Source organism: Dipodomys merriami, unplaced genomic scaffold (assembly GCF_024711535.1).
Source record: "Dipodomys merriami isolate MVZ:Mamm:240054 unplaced genomic scaffold, mDipMer1.0.p SCAF_48, whole genome shotgun sequence".
NCBI lineage: Eukaryota > Metazoa > Chordata > Mammalia > Rodentia > Heteromyidae > Dipodomys > Dipodomys merriami.
The window spans coordinates 3384673-3407197 of NW_027206046.1; the positions used below are offsets into that span (position 1 = coordinate 3384673).

A 22525-nucleotide genomic window follows, 5' to 3' on the forward strand; every position below is an offset into this window, starting at 1 on the left:
GGTCCTGAGGTCTCCACAGTGTTTTTCTCTCACGCATTGGGAGCAGGGCCAGGTTCCTGGGCCTCTCCCAGGACATAGCCCAGTGGGAACAGAAACTGGAGACCAGGTCTCAAAGGGCTATGTCTGGTGACTGAAGCCAAGCAAGTCAGACACAAATGGAAATGCATGTGTGCACACACACACACACACACACACACACACACACACGCACACGCACATGCGCACACAGTCCTCAGCACTCCCAAGACCTTTTCCCACGCAGTCCCAACATCCCAGCCGGAAGGGCAGCCAGTCATGGGAATGAACACAGGCTCCCTCCCCCAGTGGCAGCTCCACCCTGCTCCATGCAATCCCGGGCCACCCTCCCTATTCCAGCCTCAGGAGGAAGTAGCTGAACAATGTAGCAGATCAGAGAGTGGGCATTGTGCCCAGAGCCCATGGCCCTGGACTGGTCCTCCACGGGCCATGGGCCTGACCCCTGGCTGCCCTGCGCTCAACTACTCCAGACAGCTTCTCCATCCCTCCACGGGTGGCCACCCACCCCAGGGTTCATTGTCTCTTCTGGATGGAGCCATTGCCTTGGCAGAATGGATGGCAGTGCCCACAGTCTTGTGGGCCATCCTCAGAGGGACACAAGGTGACAGCCAGGCATTTCCAACTCCCCGGGGCTTACAAACTCGGTGGGAACTACAACTTTGGTTTTTCCTGTGGGTCTAAAATAATGTTCTGCCTGGGACCGGAACTTGACCTAACAGGACTTCCCCCCCACCCCTTACTCCCTGTTCTAATATTTTCAACTACATCACTTAAAAAAAAATACTCATTCAAGAGCTGGGTGTGGTAGCATATGCCTATAATTCCAGCACTTGAAAGGCTGAAGTGAAGTGGGAAGATAGAGTTGGAGGCAAGCCTGGACTACATTTTTAAAAAGATAAAAGAAAATTGGTTCCATTGGGTGTGTTAGTGGTCACCTGTAGTTCCAGCTACTTGGAAAGCTGGGGTAAGAAAATCACTCGAGCACAGGTGAACCTGAAAACATAAGTTCTACTCCATCTCTGTGGGTATGTGTACTAGTACTGAGGCTTGAATTCAGTGCCTCAGGGCCCGCCCCCCCTCCTCTTTTGCCAGTCTTGGGGCTTGAACTCAGGGTCTGGGCACTGTCCCTGAGCTGCTTTTACTCAAGACTAGCACTCTAGGAGGGAAGGGATGGTAGGGGTAAAACAAAGGAAGGGGTAACAATCTCGATAGGAAATGTACTCATTACCTTACTCATAGAACTAACCCCTCTGTATACTATTTTTACAATTAAAAAATGTATTAAAAAACAAAAAAAAGCAAGGTGTTGGTGGCTCACGCCTGTAATCCTAGCTACTTAGGAGCTGAGATCTGAGGATCGTGGTTCAAAGCCAGCCTGGGCAGGAAACTCTGTGAGACACATCTCCAATTAACCATCAGAAAACCAGAAGGGGTGCTATGGCTCAAGTGGTAGAGCACTAGCTTTGAGCTGAAGAGCTGAGGGTCAGTGCCCAGGCCCAGAGTTCAAGCCCCACGACAGATAAAAGAAAAAAAAAATGACTAGCACTCTTCCACTTGAGCTACAGCTCCACTTCTGGCTTTTTCTGTTTATGTGATACTGAGGAATCGAACCCAGGGATTCATGCATGCTAGATGTCTACCACTAAGTCTACCACTAAGCCACATAGTCTACCACTAAGCCACATTCACAACCCTGTTTCTTTTTTTTTCTTTTCCTCTGTTTTTGTTAGTTGTAGGGCTAGAACTCAGGGCCTGGGCCCTGACTCTGAGCCACAGAACCACTTCTGATTTTCCAGGGTTGGCTTTGAACTGCAATCCTCAGATCTCAGCTTTCTGAGTAGCTAGGATTACTGGCAGGAGTCATTAGCCTAGACTAGGTACACTTTCTACTGAATATGGAAAATGGAACCTTTCAAGCAGGGAAATGGTCTGTAGCAGGACTAAATACCCTGAGGCCAAACATGCTTCTCCTCTTTGACACCTTGAAAAGAAGCCAGCGTGACTTCAGAAGTAGAGGGGTACCAGACTGTGGATCTTTCAGGGCTTCTTGTGCAGGTCAGATGACAAATTTAGACTTAATTACAAGTGAGTTAGGAAGTCACTGGAAGGTTTAGAGTAACTATATGACCTGCATTTAAAATACTTAAAAACCAAGCTGGGGTGCCAGTGGCTCATGCCTGTAATCCTAGCTACTTAGGAGGCTGAGATCTGAGGATCACAGTTCAAAGCCAGGCAGGGTAGGAAAGTCAGTGAGACTCCTATCTCCAATAAGCTACTCAGAAAAAGTTGGATGTGGTGCTGTGGCTCAAGTGGCAGAGATCTAGCCTTGAGCAAAAGGACCACTCTCAGATCTGGGACAGCAGCATCCAGGTCCAGAGTTCAAGCCCAGGAGCAGTAAAAAACAAAATGAAAAGAACAACAACAATCCTTAAAAACCAGGGCATGGTAGCTACTAGCTACTTCAGATGCAGAGATTAGGAGGATTGTGATTGGAGGCCACTTTAGAGAAAGAAGTTCCTGAGAGTTTATCTCCTGGGAGTTAAAAGTTGGTGAGCTTGCGTGGGACAGGACATAGAGAAGGTATGGACATGTCGGGACCACTCAGGAAAGTCTAGGATCCAAGAAAAGGAGAGACTGCCAGAGGAGAGGAGTAATCAGGTCTGTTAACTGTTACACCTAACTCTGGACTTTACTGTCCCTGAGCTTTTTGTGCTTAAGGTTAGCACTCAACCACTTGAGACACAGCTATACTTCTTTTTTGCTGAGTAACTGGAGATAAGAGTCTCAGGGACTTTTCTGCCCTGCTGGGCTGGCTTTGAACTGTGGTCCTCAGAACTCAGCCTCCTAAGTAGCTAGGACTACAGGTGTGAGCCACGATCGCACAGTCCCCCAGCCCTGCTTTGTGAAGGCTGTGTTGGTGGTGGATAGAGTCTCATAGACTCTTCTGCCTGGGCTAGCTTTAAAGTTTGATAAGGGCATGAGACACTAGGGTCCCGCTGTATTTGGGAGACACTTGTGATTTCAGGTTATTATAAATCGTAGTGATTTCTAATTGGTAAGCGCTGCTCTGTGAAGCTAACCTTCCCGAGTTACTTTTTCTGTAGCCTCCTTCTCATTAGGCCCTTACCTTGTATTGTGATGGGCTCTCTGTGCCTCTCCCTCCGGCCAGATTGTGACATCCAAGGCAGGAATCTTGCCTAGCTGATCATTGAGTATTCCTGGACTCTAACCCTACCCTGAAGCACATAGTAAGTAACTGCTCAATGAGTTTTGTAAAATAAATGAACGGATGTGATGAGGTGTCTGGCTCGCAGTGTGGATTGATGGTGAACAAGCGCTGAGGCTTTCTGTGATTGTTTTGAAGTACCTGTCATTGTGACCACAGTGTGATTTGAGGGCCTGGTACACCAGAGACCGATCTTTTGGCACTAATCTGTGGTGAGGCTCGACCAGGACAGTGAATGGAAGTGGCGGTGTAATGTTACATGATTGATCCAAGTGGCCTCCATGGATTGTAGACCTGAAGGAACAGTGAATGGGTTTAAACGGTGGCGCCTGTGGTCACGACCTACAATGGGGTGGCTTCAGGTGACCCCGTGATTGGCCAGTGTCTTAGCTTTGCCCAATCTTCCTGAACTGAAATGTGTCCTCAAGACTCAGAGCTGACAGCTGAGGTATTGATCGGTATTAGGAACAGGGTGTATTGAGATCATCTGTGGGCCTAGATCAGACCGGAAACGGTGTTCATCTATGTATACTTGTTTTAGACGAACGATTTCGTTTTGGTTAATAAAACATATCCTCTCAAGACCTGCTCGGTGGATCCCATCCACAGGACGAGGTTGAGTCAATCCGAATACATCCGACAGACAGTCAGTGGCATCTTGTGGGTAGCGCTGCCCAAGCCACGCCCATTTGCCTTCATCCCGACCCCCTACAGGCCCCCGTGGCGCCTGCGCAAAGGTGGGGCGGTGCTTTTGCCCTTTGTTGTGGGCCCCAGTTTCCCAGGACACCGCGCGGCGCTGGGGTGTGGCTATGCAGATGAAGGCACTCGGGGGGGCGGGGCGGTTGCAGCGTCGTCGGCGGCGGCCGGGGAGGGTCAGTTGGAGGCAGGCGCTCGCTGAGGCAGGAGGAGGAGGGTTCTCGGCCCGCGGCCTGACAGGGACTTAGCCCGCAGAGGTCGGCCCACGCGCGCGACCCCACACCCACCCACTCATCCACCTGCCCACCCCCCTGCGCCGCCTCCTCCCACCCTGAGCTGAGCCGCCGAGGATGATAAACACCCAGGACAGGTAACGGCCCGGCCCAGGCTCCCCGCCCCCATCCTCCCCTCGGCTCCACGGGGCCCCCTCCCCCACCGGGCCGCCGCCGCCCGCGCCCCGCGGCGCCCCCCCCCCCCGTCCGCCCCCGCCGAGGCCCTTCCCCGCGGCTGCCGCCAACAGTCCGACCTCCAGCCCCCCCACGGGGGCCTCTGGCCCTCTTTCAGCCCCTTTCCTTCCAGCCCGGCCCAACCCCCTCAATCTAGGCCTCCTCCTCCTCGTCTGAAGCCACCATTACCTCCCCTTCCCCCCCCACCCCGCCCGCCCCGTCCAGGTTCCCCCCCAACCCCCAAACCCAGACCTTGCCTTCCAATCAGGTCCATCCCTCCCCCACTTTTTTTAACCCCCCACCCCCAAAGAAACGGTGCTTCATTTCTTCCCCCAGATTGGGGTTGTTTCTTCACACCGATCGCCTGGATGGCCTCCCCCCTTCACCCCCCCCCCCCCCAGGTCTTTCTTAACGCCGCCTAGAAGTCACTTAATCGCTTGGAATCGCTCCCCGAGGAAACCTGCACCCCCAGCCCGACTGCTCTCCTCATCCTCCCCCACCCAGAGTCAAGCGCCCCCCTTCACTTCTCAACTTGGGCTCCGACCCCCCCCCACTCCTCTCCCCTGCACCCCCCCTCCCAGGCCTTTTACAAGGATGCCCCCGTCGGCCTTCGGTTCACCCCAGCTTTGTCTTCCCTCCCTCCCTCCACCTCTCCCTCGTAGGCCCCATTTTCCTAGTTCCCTGTCTTCGTTCCTTTATTTTATTTATTTTATTTTTTTTTTATAAACACTTTTCTCTCATCCTGATCCTCTAGTGGTGTCTTCCTAATATTCTCAGCACTGCTACCTTTGAAACATGCTCCTGACTAGAGCTCATCCTTACTCTTTTTATCCCTCTCATCTCAATTGAACCCCATCTTTTAGGTGACTGATTGGATCTGAGAAACAGCCCTCCCTATTTCCCGTGGAGACCTCTGGGGCAGCCCCCAATCCCAACTTCCGGTGTCTCCACATTGTGCCCTGTTCTCTACATACTGGCTGGGCCTTTGCGAGTTTCCCTCATTTCAGAGGCAGGCTGTGCTGCTTTCTGAAACAGCATAGTGGATTTCTAAACTTGCATCCTGTATCCTCCCTGCCCAAACTAGGCAGAATTCATGGCTTTTTTTTTTTTTTTTTCCTTTTCGTTTCAAGCACCCTTCTCACCCATTCCCTCGAATGTACCTATTTCAGCCCCAGATGTTCTTCTCAAGTGTGTTCTGTGATTTTCTTATTCTCACAATGTTTGTGTGTGCCACACCTGCACACGTGCAGTACTGGATCTTGAACTCAAGAGCCTGGACACTGTCCCTTAGCTTTTTTTTTTTTTTTTTTCCCCTCAAGGCTTGTGCTCTTCCACTTGAGCCTTAGTTCCATTTCTGACTTTTTTGGGGGGAGGGGTGGGGGTGTTAATTGGAAATGAGTCTCAGCGACATTCCCAACCCTTTCTGCTTGGGCAAACTTCAGACCTGGATCCTCAGATTTCAGCCTCCTGATGACAGGCATGAGTCACCTGTGCTTGGCTTTCATTCTCACCATTTTCAACTCGAGTTGCTCTTTTTTTTTTTTGGTGGTGGGATTTGAACTCAGGGCCTGGGCATTATCTCTGAGTTCTTTTACTCAAGGCTAGCCCTCTACTACTTTGAGACATAGCTTCACTTCCCATTTTTGAGTGGTTAATTGGAGATATGCATCTCAGGACGACTTTTCTGCCAGGGTTAGCCTTGAACCGTGATCCTCAGATCTCAGTCTCCTGAATAGCTAGGATTACAGACAGCCACCAGCGCCCAGCTTCCAGTTGCTCCATATATATTGGAGTGGCTTCCATTTTCAATTCTGACCCATTTTCCCTCGTCATTTTTGTTGTCCTTTTAGAAACACATGAATTTCCCACACCAGACCTTTGTCCTCAAGTTCTACCTTACCATATGACCTCTGTCTCTCAGTAACACCTCATTATTTTGCAAGCAGAGCTGTTCTCTATAAATTCTCCTTTAAAAACTGCCAAGGTTTCCCCTAGACTCATCCCCTCTTACAAATAGTCACACTTTTTTTTTTTTTGGGTCCTGTCGTCGGCCTGAACTGTGGGTGCTGTCCCTCAGCTCTTCAGCTCAAGGCTAGCGCTCTACCACATGAGCCACAGCGCCACTTCCGGCTTTTTTTCTTTTTGCTTATGTGGTGCTGGGGAATCGAACCCAGGGCCTCAGGCATGCAAGGCAAGCGCTCTACCACTGAGCCACCTTCCCAGCCCCACACTCTTTTTTTAATTCTCTCATTTTCTTTCTTGGAGAGTTACTGTGTAGTCCCTGGCTGGCCTTGAACATGGGATCCTCCTGCCTCAGCCTCATGAATGCAGCTATTACGGGTGTGCACCACCATGCTGAGTTTAATAAGGACTTTCTTAATGCTTTTCTCCACCTAGGGCTATGAGATTCATGGTTCCTGTCAAAACTTGAGTTTCTTTTTCCTGGACTTCCTTCTTATTAAATGGTCTCTAATTTTCTCCTTTGTTTAGTGTTTAGCAGCACCTTCAGTATTCCAACTGGATTCTCAGGTGTTTTTTGTCTTTGTTTTTTGTTTTCCCTGTGGTAGTACTGGAGTTTGAACTCAGGACTTACTTTGCTTAGCACTCTACCACTTGAGCCACAACTCCAGCTTTTTTTTTTTTTTACTTGTTAATTGGAGATGAAGTCTTTTTTTTTTTTTTTTGCCGGAACTCTGGGCCTGGGCACTGTCCTTCAGCCATTTGGCTCAAGGGCTAGCGCTCTACCACTTGAGCCACAGCACCACATCCGGCTTTTCCTGCTTATGTGGTGCTGAGGAATCAAACCCAGGGCCTCATGCATGCAAGGCAAGCACTCTACAACTGATAGGCTTGAGCCAATGGTGCTGTCTAGGTATTTTTCTTTCTTTTTCTTCTTTTTTTTTTTCCCCTGTTGGTCATGGGCTTGAACTCAGGACCTGGGTGCTTTCCCTGAGCTTTTTCACTCTAGTCTAGCGCTCTACCACTTTGAGCCACACGGTTGAGCTTCTGCTTTTCTGATAGTTAATTGGAGGTAAGAATCTCCCAGACTTTCCTGGGCTGGTTTCCAATCATGAGCCTCAGATCTCAGCCTCCTGAGTAGTTAGAATTACAGGTGTGAGCCGCTGGTGCCTGGCGTTTTTCTTTTGTTACAGTAATAGGGCTTGAACTCAGGGCACTTGTGTTCTCGCCTTTTGAGCCTTGCCTCCAGTTCCAGCTTTTTGCTGGTTGGTTGGGAATAAGAGTCTCAAGGATTTGTCTGCTGGCTTTTGAACCTTGGTCCTCCAATCTCAGCCTCTCGACTAGCTAGAATCACAGTGTGTGCCCTATTATTTTCAGTATTTCTTAGCCCTGGCTGCTTGTATGAAAAGTCAGTCCCCTGGCCCCTCCCTCATGGACTGTCATTACAGGCCTAGGATGGGACCTGGTCATCAGGGTATATATTTTAAAGTGTCCCCAGCTAAGGTGAAACCAACGTTGTAACACTTTGCCCCTGTTCCCTAGAAGGCTTCTTCTAGCAGTGTCCACCCTCCTTTACTGACAAGCGCTGCCACTTTGTCATTAGGGATTTCTAAGTCTTCCTCTGTCAGGTCCTCTTTTTTTATTTTTTATTTTTTGTCGGTCCTGGGCCTGAACTCTCAGCTTGGGCACTGTCTCTGCGCTCTGCCGCCTGAGCCACAGCACCACTTCGGGTTTTCTAGTGGTTAACTGGAGATAAGAGTCTCACAGACTTTCCTGCCGCTGCTTTTGAACCGTGATCCTCAGATCTCAGCCTCCTGAGTAGTTAGGATTACAGGTGTGAGCCACTGGCACCCGGCTGTCAAGTACTCTTGAAATAGCTAGAATACTAGTAAGAGTCTCTTCAAGTCTCCTACCTCCTCTTAGATCCCAGCCATAAGCCATTTCCTTCCCTTAGTTTTCCAACTCTTACCAGTTTTCCCACCTTCATTTCTCCTACAGAAAGAAAATTCAGCTCTCCATGGCTTGCTTTGTTGTATGTGATCTATTATTCGAGTCTCCCAAGCCCTCTTTACCTATAATCCTATCTCACTTTTATATGTTCCTTTTCTATCCCCATTTGTATTGCCATCTTTTATTCCATCTTTTCTAACATGGTCCCTCTGGAACTGAGTGCCTGCAGAGGGCCGGACGCGAAAGATGTCAATGGTGGTAAGCCTGTGTGTGCTGAGAACGGGGACAGGAGAGCGAGCAGGACAGAGTCCGCCGAGGGGGGGTTTCTCTGCTGTCTGTGTGTACTGGGGTATTGGCAGCAGAGGTGGCTCAGCAGTCTCCTGTCTCCTCTGGAGTCCTTTGGACTCACGTGGTTGGGAAATGCTAAGCCCTTTGCAGACTGGCCCAGAGAGCTGAGTGCTTGGGACCAACACTTAAAGGGTCCTCCTTGAGAGTTGGCTTCATGTGAGGTCCAGGTCTGCTTCATTTAGCAATATGCCTACGTGGAAATGCGGTGTGCATGTGTGTGGGGAGTGGTTAGCTTAACCTGGAAGATTTCGTTCAGTTTCCTCAGTAGCAAAATAGGCTCGCTTTGCATTGGTAGTTTGAGGGGCTTGGTTGTGCGCAAGGCAGGTGGAGGGAGGGTGGAGGGAGGGGCCGGCTGGGTGCCCGGGCCTGGGATCCAGCTCCTCCACTTTGGCCTGGGGGTGGGGCCGGGTATGCTGGGTGTCTGGTTTCTTTGAGCTGTGACAATCCTGTTTCCCAGCCTCTGCTGGCCTGCCTCTAACTTTCTGAAAGGAATCCCAGTAGAGCCCTAGCTAGTGATTTTGATAAGAGCCGGATGTCTTGGTGTTTTGCGAGGCCGTGGGGGAAACTGGCTGAGGATTAGCTCCCACTGGGTGGGGGATGGGTGACCCAGCCTCCCAGTTCCAGAGGAAAACTCCGAAGGTGGAGGCTTAGTTTCCTGGAAGAAGTAGCTGGGGAAGAGCTGAGAGTATGTTTTGAAAACAAATTTCTTCCTTTCCAGCTGTTCTGATTGGTGTAACTCCTTAATGCCAAGATTCCTGATTGGGGCGGGGAGGGGAGGAAGAAGACACAAGTACAAACAGCTTTACTATGTTTTTGGAGAGAGGGAGAGGGAGAGAGGGGGAGAGAGAGAAAGTGGGGGTTTGAACTCAGGACCTTGTGCTTGCTAGATAGGCTCTCTACTGATCGAGCCACATCTCAAGCCCTGAACATGAGGTTTAAATAGATGAGGAAATCACACTTACAGTTTTTCTTTGCCTGGATTGGCAGGCATGGGAGACACTATGTGTCTGGGGCTTTCCAGCTAGTGTGTGGAGAACAGTCAGCCCTGGCTGGAGAGGTGTATGGGTTTGGGGGAGAAGTATTTGATTACACAGGCGTGTTTTAGGGGAGAGGGGCAGGACACTAGAGCACACCAGAATTACCTGAGTGTCAGCACAGAATGGTTTTCTGGCTCGATTTTCCCTGTCTGTTTGCTTATTGAGTGCAGAGGGGAGAGAGCACAGTTCCTAAAATGTTCTTTCAAGGTATGTTGGGTGGGGGAGGGAAGGAGGCAGAGAGACTCCCAGGAAACACCCTCCCCCCAATTGGAGGGGGATTTTTTCAGAAAGCAGTGTGGACTAATAATAGCAATTCTTCATTCTGCCAAGAAATCCAAATTTAGCCTCAGAGCTGCTCAGATATATGGAGAAGGGGGACTGAGGAATCGAGTAGAGGAATGTTACAAACGCACATTTCTGGGGAAAAAAAAAGTGAGCAGTTGGTCTGTTTTTGAAACTGCATTGTTGATTCAAGTTAAGGGTCCTAATTGGGAACACTAATTGAAAGCTGTAGACCATGAGCAAGAGTTCTGTTACTTGAAGCCACTAAGATAGTTTTGGCTAGTAGCAGCAGCAGCCACAGGGGCCACAGCAATACAACATGCTTTCTGTAAGATAAGCTTTAAATTTCCTAGACATTTGTATAAATAGTGATGTAATTCTGTCCTTGAAGGACAGGCCAGGCTTATGAGGGGAGCTTACTGTCCACATTTATTTGAAAGCATGATTCCCTAGGCACGTAGCACCTGCTATCAGCAATGCTATTAGCAAACCTCAGGCACGGACAGTTCATGTATTATTATTTTTTTGCCAGTCATGGGGCCTGAACTCTGGGTCTGGGCGCTGTCCCTCAGCTCTTCAGCTCAAGGCTAGCGCTCTACCACTGGAGCCACAGTGCCACTTCCAGCTTTTTCTGCTTATGTGGTGCTGAGGAATCGAACCCAGGGCCTCATGCATGCAAGGCAAGCACTCTACCACTGAGCCATCTTCCCAGCCCTAGTCCATGTATTCTTGCTTCTTGTCATACATGTGTTTCTTGTGGGGAATCAACCCAAACTCAATTTTGCCTTCAGCCTGTGAGTCAGAGTGGTGACGTCATTTTCTTATAATCATGCTCAGCAAGGAAGACTCGTTTGGAATGCATAATAGTTCTCAGTGAAATGATGTATGCCTGTATCTACCCAGGGCCCCTTTCCTAGATGAATAGGGATTGACAGCTGTAATGAGCCTCTGGTCACCCTAGACTGGAGGTGGCCAACCCTCCCACCTTTCTTCCTAGTTCTTCTTTGCTCAGGGTGATGGTAGTCTTAGATTAGGCAAGTTTATGTAAGGATTAGTCACCAGAGATATTACTAGTCTCAGTAAAAGCAGCCTTTGAGGGCTGTGAGGCCCTGTGGGTATTCTGTGAGGCAGGGCCTGAGACATGAATGGTTTAAAAAAAAAAAGGAAATGAATATAAAACACTAGGATTGTAGCTTTTGGGTGATTTTTCTTTCTTGGTGCTGGTACTGGGGGTTGAACTCAGGGCTAGAACATACTCCGTTAGCTTGTTTGCTCTGGAGCTCTGTCATTTGAGCCACAGCTCTACTTTCTAGTTTTTTGTTGGTCAGTTGGAAGTAAGAGTTTCATAGAGTTGACTACCCAGGTTGGCTCCAAACCGTTTTCTTTTCCTTTTTCTTTTCTTTTTCGTCGGTTGTGGGGCTTGAACTCCGGGCCTGGGCCCTGCCCCTCAGCTCTTCAGCTCAAGGCTAGCGCTATACCACTTGAGCCACAGCGCCACTTCCGGCTTTTTCTGCATATGTGGTGCTGAGGAATTAAACCCAGGGCCTCATGCACTGAGCGAACTTCCCAGCCCTCCAAACCGTTTTCTTTTAAACATTTTATTATTTAAAGTAGTTGTACAAAAAGTTCCAACTCTACAAAACAGTATATGAATACAAGGTGTCTGACAACATTGTCACCCATTGCTCCTCACCCATCCCTTTTCTCACTTTTTTTTTAAAATTGAGATTTGGTGATTACATAAATTTTACATATTTCACAGTATTGTGGAATAGTGATACTTAATTAAAGTCACAAACACATTTTAACCTTCAAGGCAAATTGTCATTTTCATGGTCTATAAAGTTTATGAATTCTATGAGCTTTGACAATCCAATTATCTTTTTTTTTTTTTTTGTCAGTTGTGGGGCTTGAACTCTGGGCTTGGGCACTGTCCCTGCACTCTTCAGCCAAAGGCGAGTGCTCTACCGCTTGAGCCACAGCATCACTTCTGGTTTTCGAGTGGTTTATTGGAGATAATTGTCTCAAGAACTTTTCTGCCCCGGTTGGCTTTGAACCATGATCCTCAGATCTCAGCCTCTTGAGTAGCTAGGATTACAGGCGTGAGCCACATCAGGTGATGTTTACATTTCTCTCCTTTTGCTTAGTGTAGGCTGTTCCCTCTTTCCCTCTGATTCCTCCTTTCCCATCGCTGTCTTTGGGTTGCTTAGTTCTTTTTCTTCTATGTCCAGTGCAGCTGATGGGCCCCTTTAGTGTATGTTTTTCTGTTTCCCACTTATTCTGCATCCTTCTTCTGGCTTCCCTCGTTGCATGCATGTATATACCATATATAAGGTCAAGAACATGGAGTCATTTAGCAGTGATACAACAAAACGAGTGGCTGTCCTTTGTTTCTTGAGTCCTGTTTTCTTTGTCATATCTGACCCTTACATTTTGGCTTTAGCATCCACATATCAGGGAGTTCACATGCCGCTTGTTTCTTTGTTCTTGGCTTATCTTGCTCAAAATAATTCGCTCTAGTTCCATCCATTTCTCTGCAAATGCCATTATTTTGTCCTTTCTAATGGTTGCATATAGGTACCACAATTTTGGGATCCACTCATCAGTACTGGGGCATGTGGGTTGTTCCCGTATCTTGGCTATTGTGAACAGTGCTGCAATAAACATGGAGGTGCATGTGTCCTTGACACTGGTGCTTTTTGTTCAGGGTAGATGCCTAGGAGTGTATTGGGTGGGTCATAGGGGAGATCTATATTTAGCTTTCTGAGGCACCTCCAGACTGCTTTCCAAAGTGGTTGTATAAGTGTACATTCCCACCAGCAATGCATTAGGGTTCCTCTTTCTCCGCATCCCCTCCAGCATTTGTCGTTGGCTGAATTTAAGATGTGGGCTATTTTGACTGGGGTAAGGTGGTATCTCAGTGTTTTTATTTGCATTTCCTTTACAGTCAGGGATGATGAACATTTCCTCATGTGTTTCTTTGCCATTTTTCTCTCTTCTTCTGAGAAGTCTCTCTTTAGCTCCCTCCCTTGCCCATTTCATGGCAGGTTGGTTAGAGTTGTGAGAGTTTCTTGAATTCCCTGTATATAATGGCTATTAGATCCTTGTCTGAGATATTGCTGGTAAATATTTTTTCCCAATTAGTTGGCTTTCTTTCTAGTTTGTAAACCATGATTCTTAGATCTCAGCCTCCTTTGTTAGGATTACAGGTATGAGCCACCAGTGCCCGACCTGGTTTTGGGGTCTTTTCTTTTGAAACTGAGGGTACGTAACTACCAAGGCTATCTTGAATGGACTGAGGAAATAAGATGTTGACTGAAGTGAAATAAGATCAAAGTGATGAGAGAATTTGATCTCAACAGTAGGTCGAATTCTATTATTCTTTGAGCAAAGTGAATGGAGAAATAGAAACTGGTATTAACTAGAAGTGTTTTTTGTTTTTTTTTAAATGGTACTGGGGTAGAATCGAGGGCCTTAAGCATTCTGGGCGGGCACTTTGTCCCTGAGCTACATCCCCCTCCATGGGAGTGATATTTTATTGTTATCATTCTTTTTTTTTTTTTTTTTTTTTTGTCGGTCGTGGGGCTTGAACTCTGGGCCTGGGCACTGTCCCTCAGCTCTTCAGCTCAAGGCGAGTGCTCTACCACTTGAGCTACAGCGCCACTTCCAGTTTTCTGGTGGTTTATTGGAGATAGGAGTCTCAAGGTCTCTCCTGCCCGGGCTGGCTTTGAACCGCGATCCTCAGATCTCAGCCTCCTGAGTAGCTAGGATTACAGGCGTGAGCCACCAGCGCCCGGCTGTTATCATTCTTTTTCAGGGGCTGTCCTGGGCCTTAAATTCAGAGCTTGGGTGCTGTCCCTGAGGGTTTTTGCTCAAGGCTAGTACTCTACTCCCTGAGCCAAGTTTCTACTTCTAGCTTTTTGATGGTTAGATAAGAGTCTCACTGACTTTTCTGCCTGGTCTGGCTTTGAACCTTGATCCTCAGATCTCAGCCTCCTGAGTAGCTAGGATTATAGGCATGAGCCACTGGCACTCAGCTTTATTGTTATCTTTTAAGTACTTGTACAGAGGTTGGAAGTGATCCTTGAAGATATCAAGATATTTAAGCTTCTTTTCAATAGTAAGTACCCTAAAACAGGATTTATGAAAATTTCATTAGCATCAATCTTTATCAAGAATACATCTGCAGGGCTGGGAAGGTGGCTCAGTGATAAAGCGCTTGCCTTGCATGCATGAGGCCCTGGGTTCGATTCCTCAGCACTACATAAGCAAAAAGAAAAAAGCCGGAAGTGGTGCTGTGGCTCAAGTGGTAGAGCGCTAGCCTTGAGCTGAAGAGCTGAGGGACAGCGCCCAGGCCCAGAGTTCAGGCCCCACAACCGGACCCAAAAAAAAAAAAAAAAAAAAATACATCTGCAGTATACTCTGCCTATTGGTAGCCAATGGATTAAATTACAACCTGCTAAGGATATTTCACACAGCAAAATTTTTTTTTGTCGGTCCTGGGGCCTGAACTCTGGGCCTGGGCACTGTCCCTCAGTTCTTCAACTCAAGGCTAGCGCTCTACCACTTGAACCACAACACCACTTCTGGCTTTTTCTGCTTATGTGGTGCTGAGGAATCGAACCCAGGGCCTCATGCATGCAAGGCATGCACTCTACCACTGAGCCACCTTCCAGCCTCACACAGCAATTTTACAGGCACTCTATGTACTTATTTTAGCTGCACTGGGTTTCAAACCCGGGGTCTTACACACTAGGCAGGTGCTGTACCATTGAGCTTTTTAAACGAGGGCTGCAGTATGATAGGTTGACAGTCCTCCTGTGTATCCTGAGGAATGTCTCCAGTGGCTTGTCCTGTAACAGCTGAGGAAATGAAAGGTAAGGCACCGCTAACAGATGTGGCTTGAGTCTCTTCTGAATTGCCTTGGCTGCTAGATACCTATACCCTTATTTCCAGCTTGGTCTATTTTTTCTTCTCTAAAGCAGGACCAGTCCAGCTGGCTCTTTGGGTTCAGTTTGATTTTTTTTTAACCCTCCCTAATCAGCCTGATTTTTTCAGCCTCTGAACTGAGCTGCTTAGGTCAATCCTTTTGGTAGGAATTTGAGCTATACCTGCCCCCACTGGAGTGACCCATATGTAAAGAAGGATTGGAAAGAGCTGAGCCCAGTCAGAGGAAAGACTAAACTAAACATGAAGCCTCACTTGGTTTGGAGCTTGTGACAGACTTGTGTTTAGAAGCCACCTTCTCTTGTGCTTAAATTCTTCCAGGAGTCAGTGGTCCTGAGGTTGAAGCCATAACTTGCGGTACCACCATTTGAACACTGAAGTTGGTAGTAGAAGAAAAAGCTGTTGCTGGGCAATTTTGTGCCCTTTACTTTCTTTATCATCCCCCTTGCCTTCCTTTCGGAAGTGAACTCAAGGCCTAGCACTGCTCCTAAGCTTTTTTTTTTTTGTCAGTTATGGGACTTGAAAACTGTCCCTGAGCTCTTTTGCTCAAGGCTAGTGCTCTAGCGCTTTGAACCACAGCACTACTTCTGATTTTCTGGTGGTTAATTGACGATAAGAGTCTCATGGACTTTCCTGCTGAGGGTGGCTTTGAACTACAGTCCTCAGATCTCAGCCTCCTGAGTAGCTAGGAGTACAGGGTGAGCCAGCAGTGCCCAGCCATTCAGGTGTTTTAAAAGAAGTAATTTGCTATTCTTTGCAAGTAACTAATAATGGATACTTTCTAATAGACAGTGAAGATAATAATTGTTTATTGTCTATTAAGCTTGTCCTAAACCGGAGCTGGTTCTCTCTGGGAGCTGGAACTGGGTCCGGAATCTCCGTTCCCACCCCCACACGCACACATGGTTTTGTAGACTCTATGGAGGAGCAGTGGAGCCTTGCAGGATTGTGTGAGATAGAGAAGCAAATGAGTTGTTACTATCGCATGGGCTGCTTGAATTTCTTTGAAGAGATCAGAAACCAGAAATACCACAAGGTTGTAGATTAGTGCTGGACACAGGTGAGGCCAGGGCATAACGTTAGGAAAGCAAGGGCTTAGGGGTTATAGGGTTGACTCAGGTGGTAAGAGTGTCAGCCAGACACGGAGTTTGAGTCCCACCAAGGGGATGCTGTATGTAAACCCAACAAACCCCTTGTGGATGAGGATCTCTTCAGGGGGTGGTCTGCACCGCTTCTAAGTACAAATTAGATAAGAATCAACATGTTGGTTGGAAAGCAGCCCAAGTACAGCTTGCTCATGTGAAGACTTTTGGAGCCCCATTGAAAGCGGCGGCTCACGGCAGAGTTGCAAAGTTGCAAGAAGCGTGGTGCGCAGGCAATGAACGTCCTTGAGGAGCTCTGCGGGCACGGGGGAGCAGGCGGGCTTCTCCAGCGCCCAGCCTCCCTGCTCTCCCTGCCAGACGCCAGCCCAGGCCCAGCGTGGTCGCTGGCAGTGACCAGGGAGTTGAATGTGGGATATAGATGTGTACGTATGTGTGTATTGTGTACATTGTGTGTGTGTGAGCCTTTGCACAGAAGCTCCCTCACTAATAAGGGGAAACTCAGTGTTGCATTTTTCCTTAATCCTTTGGAAGGGGAAATTATAACAGCTCATTATCTTCAGCCAAAAGTAACACCCCCAAAATGCTGGCCAGCCCAGGAGGGGAGCTGAGGGTGCAGGTATTCCAGAGGTTTCAAGCCCCTGCAGAGTCCCCTAAGAGCGCCATTCCTCCCGAGAAATAGCCAAGTATGCTTTAAGCTCCTGGTTTTGGAATCCCTCGTGTGAACATCTGGGCTCCCGTGGGTGTGGACTCCACGTGGGCACACAAGCCTGTTAGGGGCTAAGGCCACCTCTGTGTGTCATTCCACAGCCAGCAAGTGTGTGCTCAGTTGTGTTGCTCTTGTTGCCCAGGATTGGCATGGCATGCGTGGTCAAGCCAAAGACAATGTGAAGATCGGTTCCCTCACACCATTTCAGGGGTGAAAAACCTTCTGCTTGCAGCACTTGATGATTACTGTGCTAAAAACACTTCCTGCTTGACTGGTTCAAGCTGGTGACATGGTACTACTATGTGTCACTCCGGGTACCTCAAGGCTGTTGTGTTGTACTGTGCTGGGTCAGGGCATAGATGCACACACGGTTTACATTTTTCCCTTCGTCTTCGCTGGTCCTTGTTGTGGGGTCAGCCTAGGCAGCTACTAAATCAGAGTCAAAGAAGGCTTGGAGTCCATGTAGAGACCTTTTTGGGGCTGCCTGAAGGTCATACTGGGGCCAGCAAGGGCATAGTACCGAGAGGTGACATGAAACAAGTAGGTGCTTCCATTGGCATAATCCAGCAGCGAGTCTGCCTTCTCCCCGCCCCACCAGAGTGACCTCGCACACCATCACCTCCGTGCGCAAGCTCAGCTCCTAAGGGGGTCAGCAAAGAAGGGCAGGAGAACATTTGATGGCAGACCAGAGACAAAACTGATAGTGTACAAACTATAGTGTACCTCTGCTCTGGCACTGGGGTTTGAACTTGGCTTCACACTTGTTAGGTTGGCGTTCTGTCACTTGAGCTATGCCTTGTCCATTATGCTTTTGGTTAATTTGGAGATGCGTCCAGCAAACTTTCCTGCCTAGGCTAGCCTTAAACCTCAGTCTTTCTGTTCTCAACGTGTTTGCTTGTAAAGTACATCTCTGGCCAGATGGAGGCAGCCTTTTTATAATGATGGGTTCATTCGGGAGAGCCGTAGCTTTCCCAGCAGCTCAAGGAGAGGGGAAGGGGTCTGGCCTTTCAGCTGACTGAGGGCAAGCTGAGGCGGGGCGGGGTTGGGGTAGGCTTCGGGTCTTGGTGTTCACTGCTTTCTCCTCTCTCTCTCTCTCTCTCTCTCTCTCTCTCTCTCTCTCTCTCTCGCACAGTAGTATTTTGCCTTTGAGTAACTGTCCCCAGCTCCAGTGCTGCAGGCACATTGTTCCGGGGCCTCTGTGGTGCTCCTGATGCCCCTCACCCACTGTCGAAGATCCCCGGTGGGCGAGGGGGCGGCAGGGATCCTTCTCTCTCAGCTCTAATATATAAGGTAAGGAGGGCCCTGGGAGGGGAGGCGTGGACAGCCCTGCTCCCATACCAGCTGAACTGTTGGTTAACAGCAGCAAGAACTTTTTAAGACCTCATACTTGCTAGGCTGGTGTTCTCTACCACTGGAGCCACACCTCTGACTCTTGATTTTGCTGGTTATTTTTGATAGGATCTCTAAGACTTTTTTGCACCTTGGTCCTTCTGCACTGGGCCTCCCAAGAAGCCAGGATTACAGGTGTAAACTATTGGATCCAGGCAGTAGTCACTTTTGTTGCTTTTTTTTTTGGTCCGTCGTGGGGCTTGAACTCTGGGCCTGGGCGCTGTCCCTACGCTCTCCAGCTCAAGGCGAGTGCTCTACCGCTTGAGCCACAGCACCACTTCCGTTTTTCTAGTGGTTTATTGGAGATAGTCTCATAGAGTTTCCTGCCTAGGCTGGCTTTGAACCTTAGTCCTCAGATCTCAGCCTCCTGAGTAGCTAGGATTACAGGTGTACGCCACTGGTGTGCCGGGCTGACTTTTGTTCATCTTAAAGGCTAGGTGAGTAGGGTGCTGGGAAGACTCAACATAGCCTTTGCAGATTCTTACCACCAGTTGCTCCCTTTTAATCTGCTGGCTCAGCATAGAATAGCAGCGCAGCAGCAAATCCTAGTCTTTTGAAATGGCCCAGGGAGGATAATGGATAATAAGGACCCAGTATTCTACCTGGAAGTTGGCTGTGGTTGATTGGGGCACTTGCCAAACCCTCATAAATAGGCTTTTTTTTTTCTCTCCCCCTGAGACAGGACCCAGCTAAGTAGTCCAGGCTGGTCTTGAACTCTTAGATCCTCCTGCCTTGGCCTCCCAAGTGTTAGTGTGCATAGATCACTACTGCCTAATGTTTCATGTTTCCTTTGTAGAAGGGAAAGAATATGGTGTTGGAAATAACTTTTAGCTTTCAATGGGCGGGGGGTAACGGGGCTGGGTTTTGAATTTTAACACTGCTATTCATTCCTTTGGGAGCATTAGGTCAGTTGCTTCAAATTCAAGATGGAGATTAGCCCATCTCAAGTGCTTGTCATAGTAAATGCAATAATGCTTGGGATACTACCTTGGAAAATACTTGGCACCTAGTGGATATTTTGTAAATATTTTCCTTCCCATAATTCTGGCTTTTGCTAACATTAGTGGCTTTTAAGAATAGCTCGTTTGGTGGTTACCAGTGGTTCACATCTGTAAACATAGCTACTTGGGAGGCTGAGAGCAGGATTGAGGTTTGAGGCCATCTTGGGAAAAAAAGTCTGTGACACCCTACCTCAAAAATAACCCAGAAAAGCAGGACGAGAGATGTGGCTCAAGTGATAGAGCACTAGCCTAGCAAGTGTGAGGCCCCGAGTTCAAACCGCAGTGTCACTTTTCCATATAAAAAATAAAAGCAATGCTTCAGCACACAAATCTGTATTTTTAGCATGCCTTTTTTCTCCCCCAGTCCTGGGGCTTGAGCTTCTTTTGCTCAAATCTAGCACTCTACCACTTGAGCCACAATGCCACTTCTGGCTTTTTCTATTTATGTGGTACTGAGGAATCGAACCCAGGGCTTCATGCATGCGAGGCAAGCACTACCACTAAGCCACATTCCCAGCCCTCCAGCATGCCTCTTGATCCATGCTACCCTGAGAATGGCTCAAGGAGCTTGGGGTGTATGTTCCAATGTTGTCAAGAAAAACAAAACAAAACAAAAAAACAAAGAAAAGGCCTTGGCTTGCCCAGGGATGCACATGGGCTAGGGAGTGGAATGTACAGTGTGGCCAGAAGCAGTAGTGATCTGTCCTCTGTCCTGCTCTCCTCCCCAGGACGACAAGCTCACTGTGACCCAGGACCTCCCTGTGAACGATGGCAAACCTCACATCGTCCACTTCCAGTATGAGGTCACTGAGGTGAAGGTCTCTTCCTGGGATGCAGTCCTGTCTAGCCAGAGCCTGTTCGTAGAAATCCCGGATGGATTATTAGCTGATGGGAGCAAAGAAGGGTAAGGATTGAGCGCTGTAGTACACAGAGGGGCAAATAAGGAAGGTCTCCTGGATACAAGGGAGGGCATATTATATTAGGGGAAGAGACTGCAGGAGAATTTGCATCTTCTCACCTAGCTCTAAACTTGCTAAGCAGATACCATTCTGTAACAGGTTATATCTAGCCAGTTAAACAGGCCAACTCTAGTTTATAATTAAAGCAGATAGTTATCATGTTAACCAGATGCCTACCAGTTAATTTTTTTTTTTTTTTTTTTGGTCGGTTGTGGGGCCTGAACTCTGGGCCTGGGCTCTACCCCTTAGCTCTTCAGCTCAAGGCTAGCTCTCTACCACTTGAGCCATAGTGCCACTTCTGGCTTTTTCTGCTTATGTGGTGCTGAGGAATCGAACCCAGGGCCGCATGCATGCAAGGCAAGCACTCTACACTGAGCCACCTTCCCAGCCCCATCTACCAGTTAATTGTTCCTTGGTTCAAGATTCCCAATCAGCATCCAGTCCCCTCAGCCATTTCACTGTGGTTCGATGCAAAAGGTTAGCAAAAGCACACACAACAGTAGGATTTCACTGGATTGGGTTCTGGATAGCCCTTGTGTTATTTAAGCAATCTGGAGGACAGAGTTGAGGAAGAGTTCTTCAGTTCAATCTTGAGGACAGAGTGGTATAACCTGTTGAGAAAACCCTTTAAGATTCATTCTAGACCCCAAATTCTAGTCCTGGGACATGCTTTTACTTTGAGAGGAAGAACTCCTGTTGTTGGGAGAGATAATTCAGTAACATTTTCCTTGGGGCTGGTGGCTTACTTTTTTTCCGACCTCCTCAGGACTTTTGGGTCCTGAGCTGCTTATTCCTGGAGATCGTGAATTGTACTGGCTTAGAAATACCTTTTTCTTTGGGGGGGGGGGAAGAGAGGGTGAGAAGGGAGGTCTTGGGGGTAGTGGTGTGAGAGTCCCTTTCTTTGCTTTTTGCAGATTGTTAGCACTGCTAGAGTTTGCTGAAGAGAAGATGAAAGTGAACTACGTCTTCATCTGCTTCAGGAAGGGCCGGGAAGACAGAGGTTAGGAGTGAAGGCGTGGGGAAGAAGATGGGGCCCCTCAGTGTAGGAGGGGCTCATGGCCTCCTCCTGGGAACTCATGGTGGAGGGGATGCGCCTGAGGGCCTCTGCTGATTTCATGTTAACGTTTTTTTCCTCACTTTGAGTCTACCCTTGTTTCTCATCTGAATCCTTCTATCTGTGCTCTTATGTTTTGCAGCTCCACTCCTGAAGACCTTCAGCTTCTTGGGCTTTGAGATTGTGCGTCCAGGCCATCCCTGTGTCCCCTCTCGGCCAGATGTGATGTTCATGGTTTACTCCCTGGACCAGAACTTGTCCGATGAGGACTGATGGTCATAGAGGATGCTTTGCCCAAGAGCCACAGTGGGGGGCGAGGGGGAGTTAGGCGGCCATGGGACAGAGGAGAGGGGTTCTCGCTGTCTAGGCAAGGACGCAGAAGGGCTCAGGCTGAGGGTTGCCTCTTGTGTTCTTGGAGTTGACTCGTTGACATTGTTTTCCATAAAGAACAGTATAAACATATTATTCACATGTAATCACCAATAGTAAATGAAGATGTTTATGAACTGGCATTAGAAGCTTTTTAAATTGCGCTGTGTGACGTGCTCTATCTAGCCTAGGGGAGGACATTGCCGAGAGGGGGAGGGATCGTCTGCGTCCAGGGCCGAGGCCTGGAGGGCTGGTGGGCAGTTCCAGTGGGTCCAGGCTTCCCTGTTGTTGGACTTTCATTTTGGATTTTTAAGACTTCATATTTTCTTCCTTTGCTTCCTGTTACCCAGGGGCTCCTGGGCAGTATCCTCGGGTTAGTTTTTTGACACTCTACCTGGGCTTCTCTGTGTGCATTTGTGTCTGGCCTGTTGTATGCAGGTCTGACCCCTTCCTTCTTTACAGCTTAGTGTTATTCTAGCATTTGGTTAAGCTGGCTTAATCTGTTTAATGTTACCAGTGCATTTGAAATGGGGCACTGAAGTTCACTCCCACTACCAGGGCTTTTTTTTTTTTTTTTTTTTTTTTTTGGGGGGGGGTGTGGTGCCTGAGCCTTACGGAAAGCCAAATTCCACTTCTCAGATGACCACGAAGGGTTCTTGCTCCTGAGGCCCAGGCCCTGAGGGCTCTTTCCTAAAGTTATCAAGAGTAAGGAGGGAGAAACCACGAGGGAATCTATTCTTAGAGGCCAGATGCCTCTAGCTGACCGAGCGTAGTGCTCACTGCCTCCCCAAACAGGGCTGAGCAGTGCCTGGACCCTCTTTGCAGGGCCTTAGAGGTAGGTTTTGGGGGTGGAAGTGGCCTTGCCTTTTCTGTTTTCACTGAACAACTGATGTAAGGGGAGAAGAACAGGGGAAGAGATGGAGATTGGGTGAAGGGAGCGGGGTGTCAGGCAAGTGTGTTATGTTATTGTGTCAATAAACTGATTTAAAGTTGTGGTTGGTCTATTCTTTATTCTTG

The 22525-nt window shown here is 48.4% G+C and overlaps 1 protein-coding gene across 1 annotated transcript; it reads left to right on the forward strand.

Annotated features, from left to right (window-relative positions):
- The first annotated feature begins 8513 nt into the window (after positions 1-8513).
- On the forward strand, positions 8514-22500 carry Oaz2 (ornithine decarboxylase antizyme 2). Its single transcript, XM_069995040.1, is given in 7 exon segments — positions 8514-8571; positions 16838-16946; positions 17869-17944; positions 17946-18026; positions 19855-20030; positions 21000-21085; positions 21282-22500. Coding segments are annotated over 7 exon segments (717 nt in total). The 3' UTR covers positions 21413-22500.
- The last annotated feature ends 25 nt before the right edge of the window (positions 22501-22525 follow it).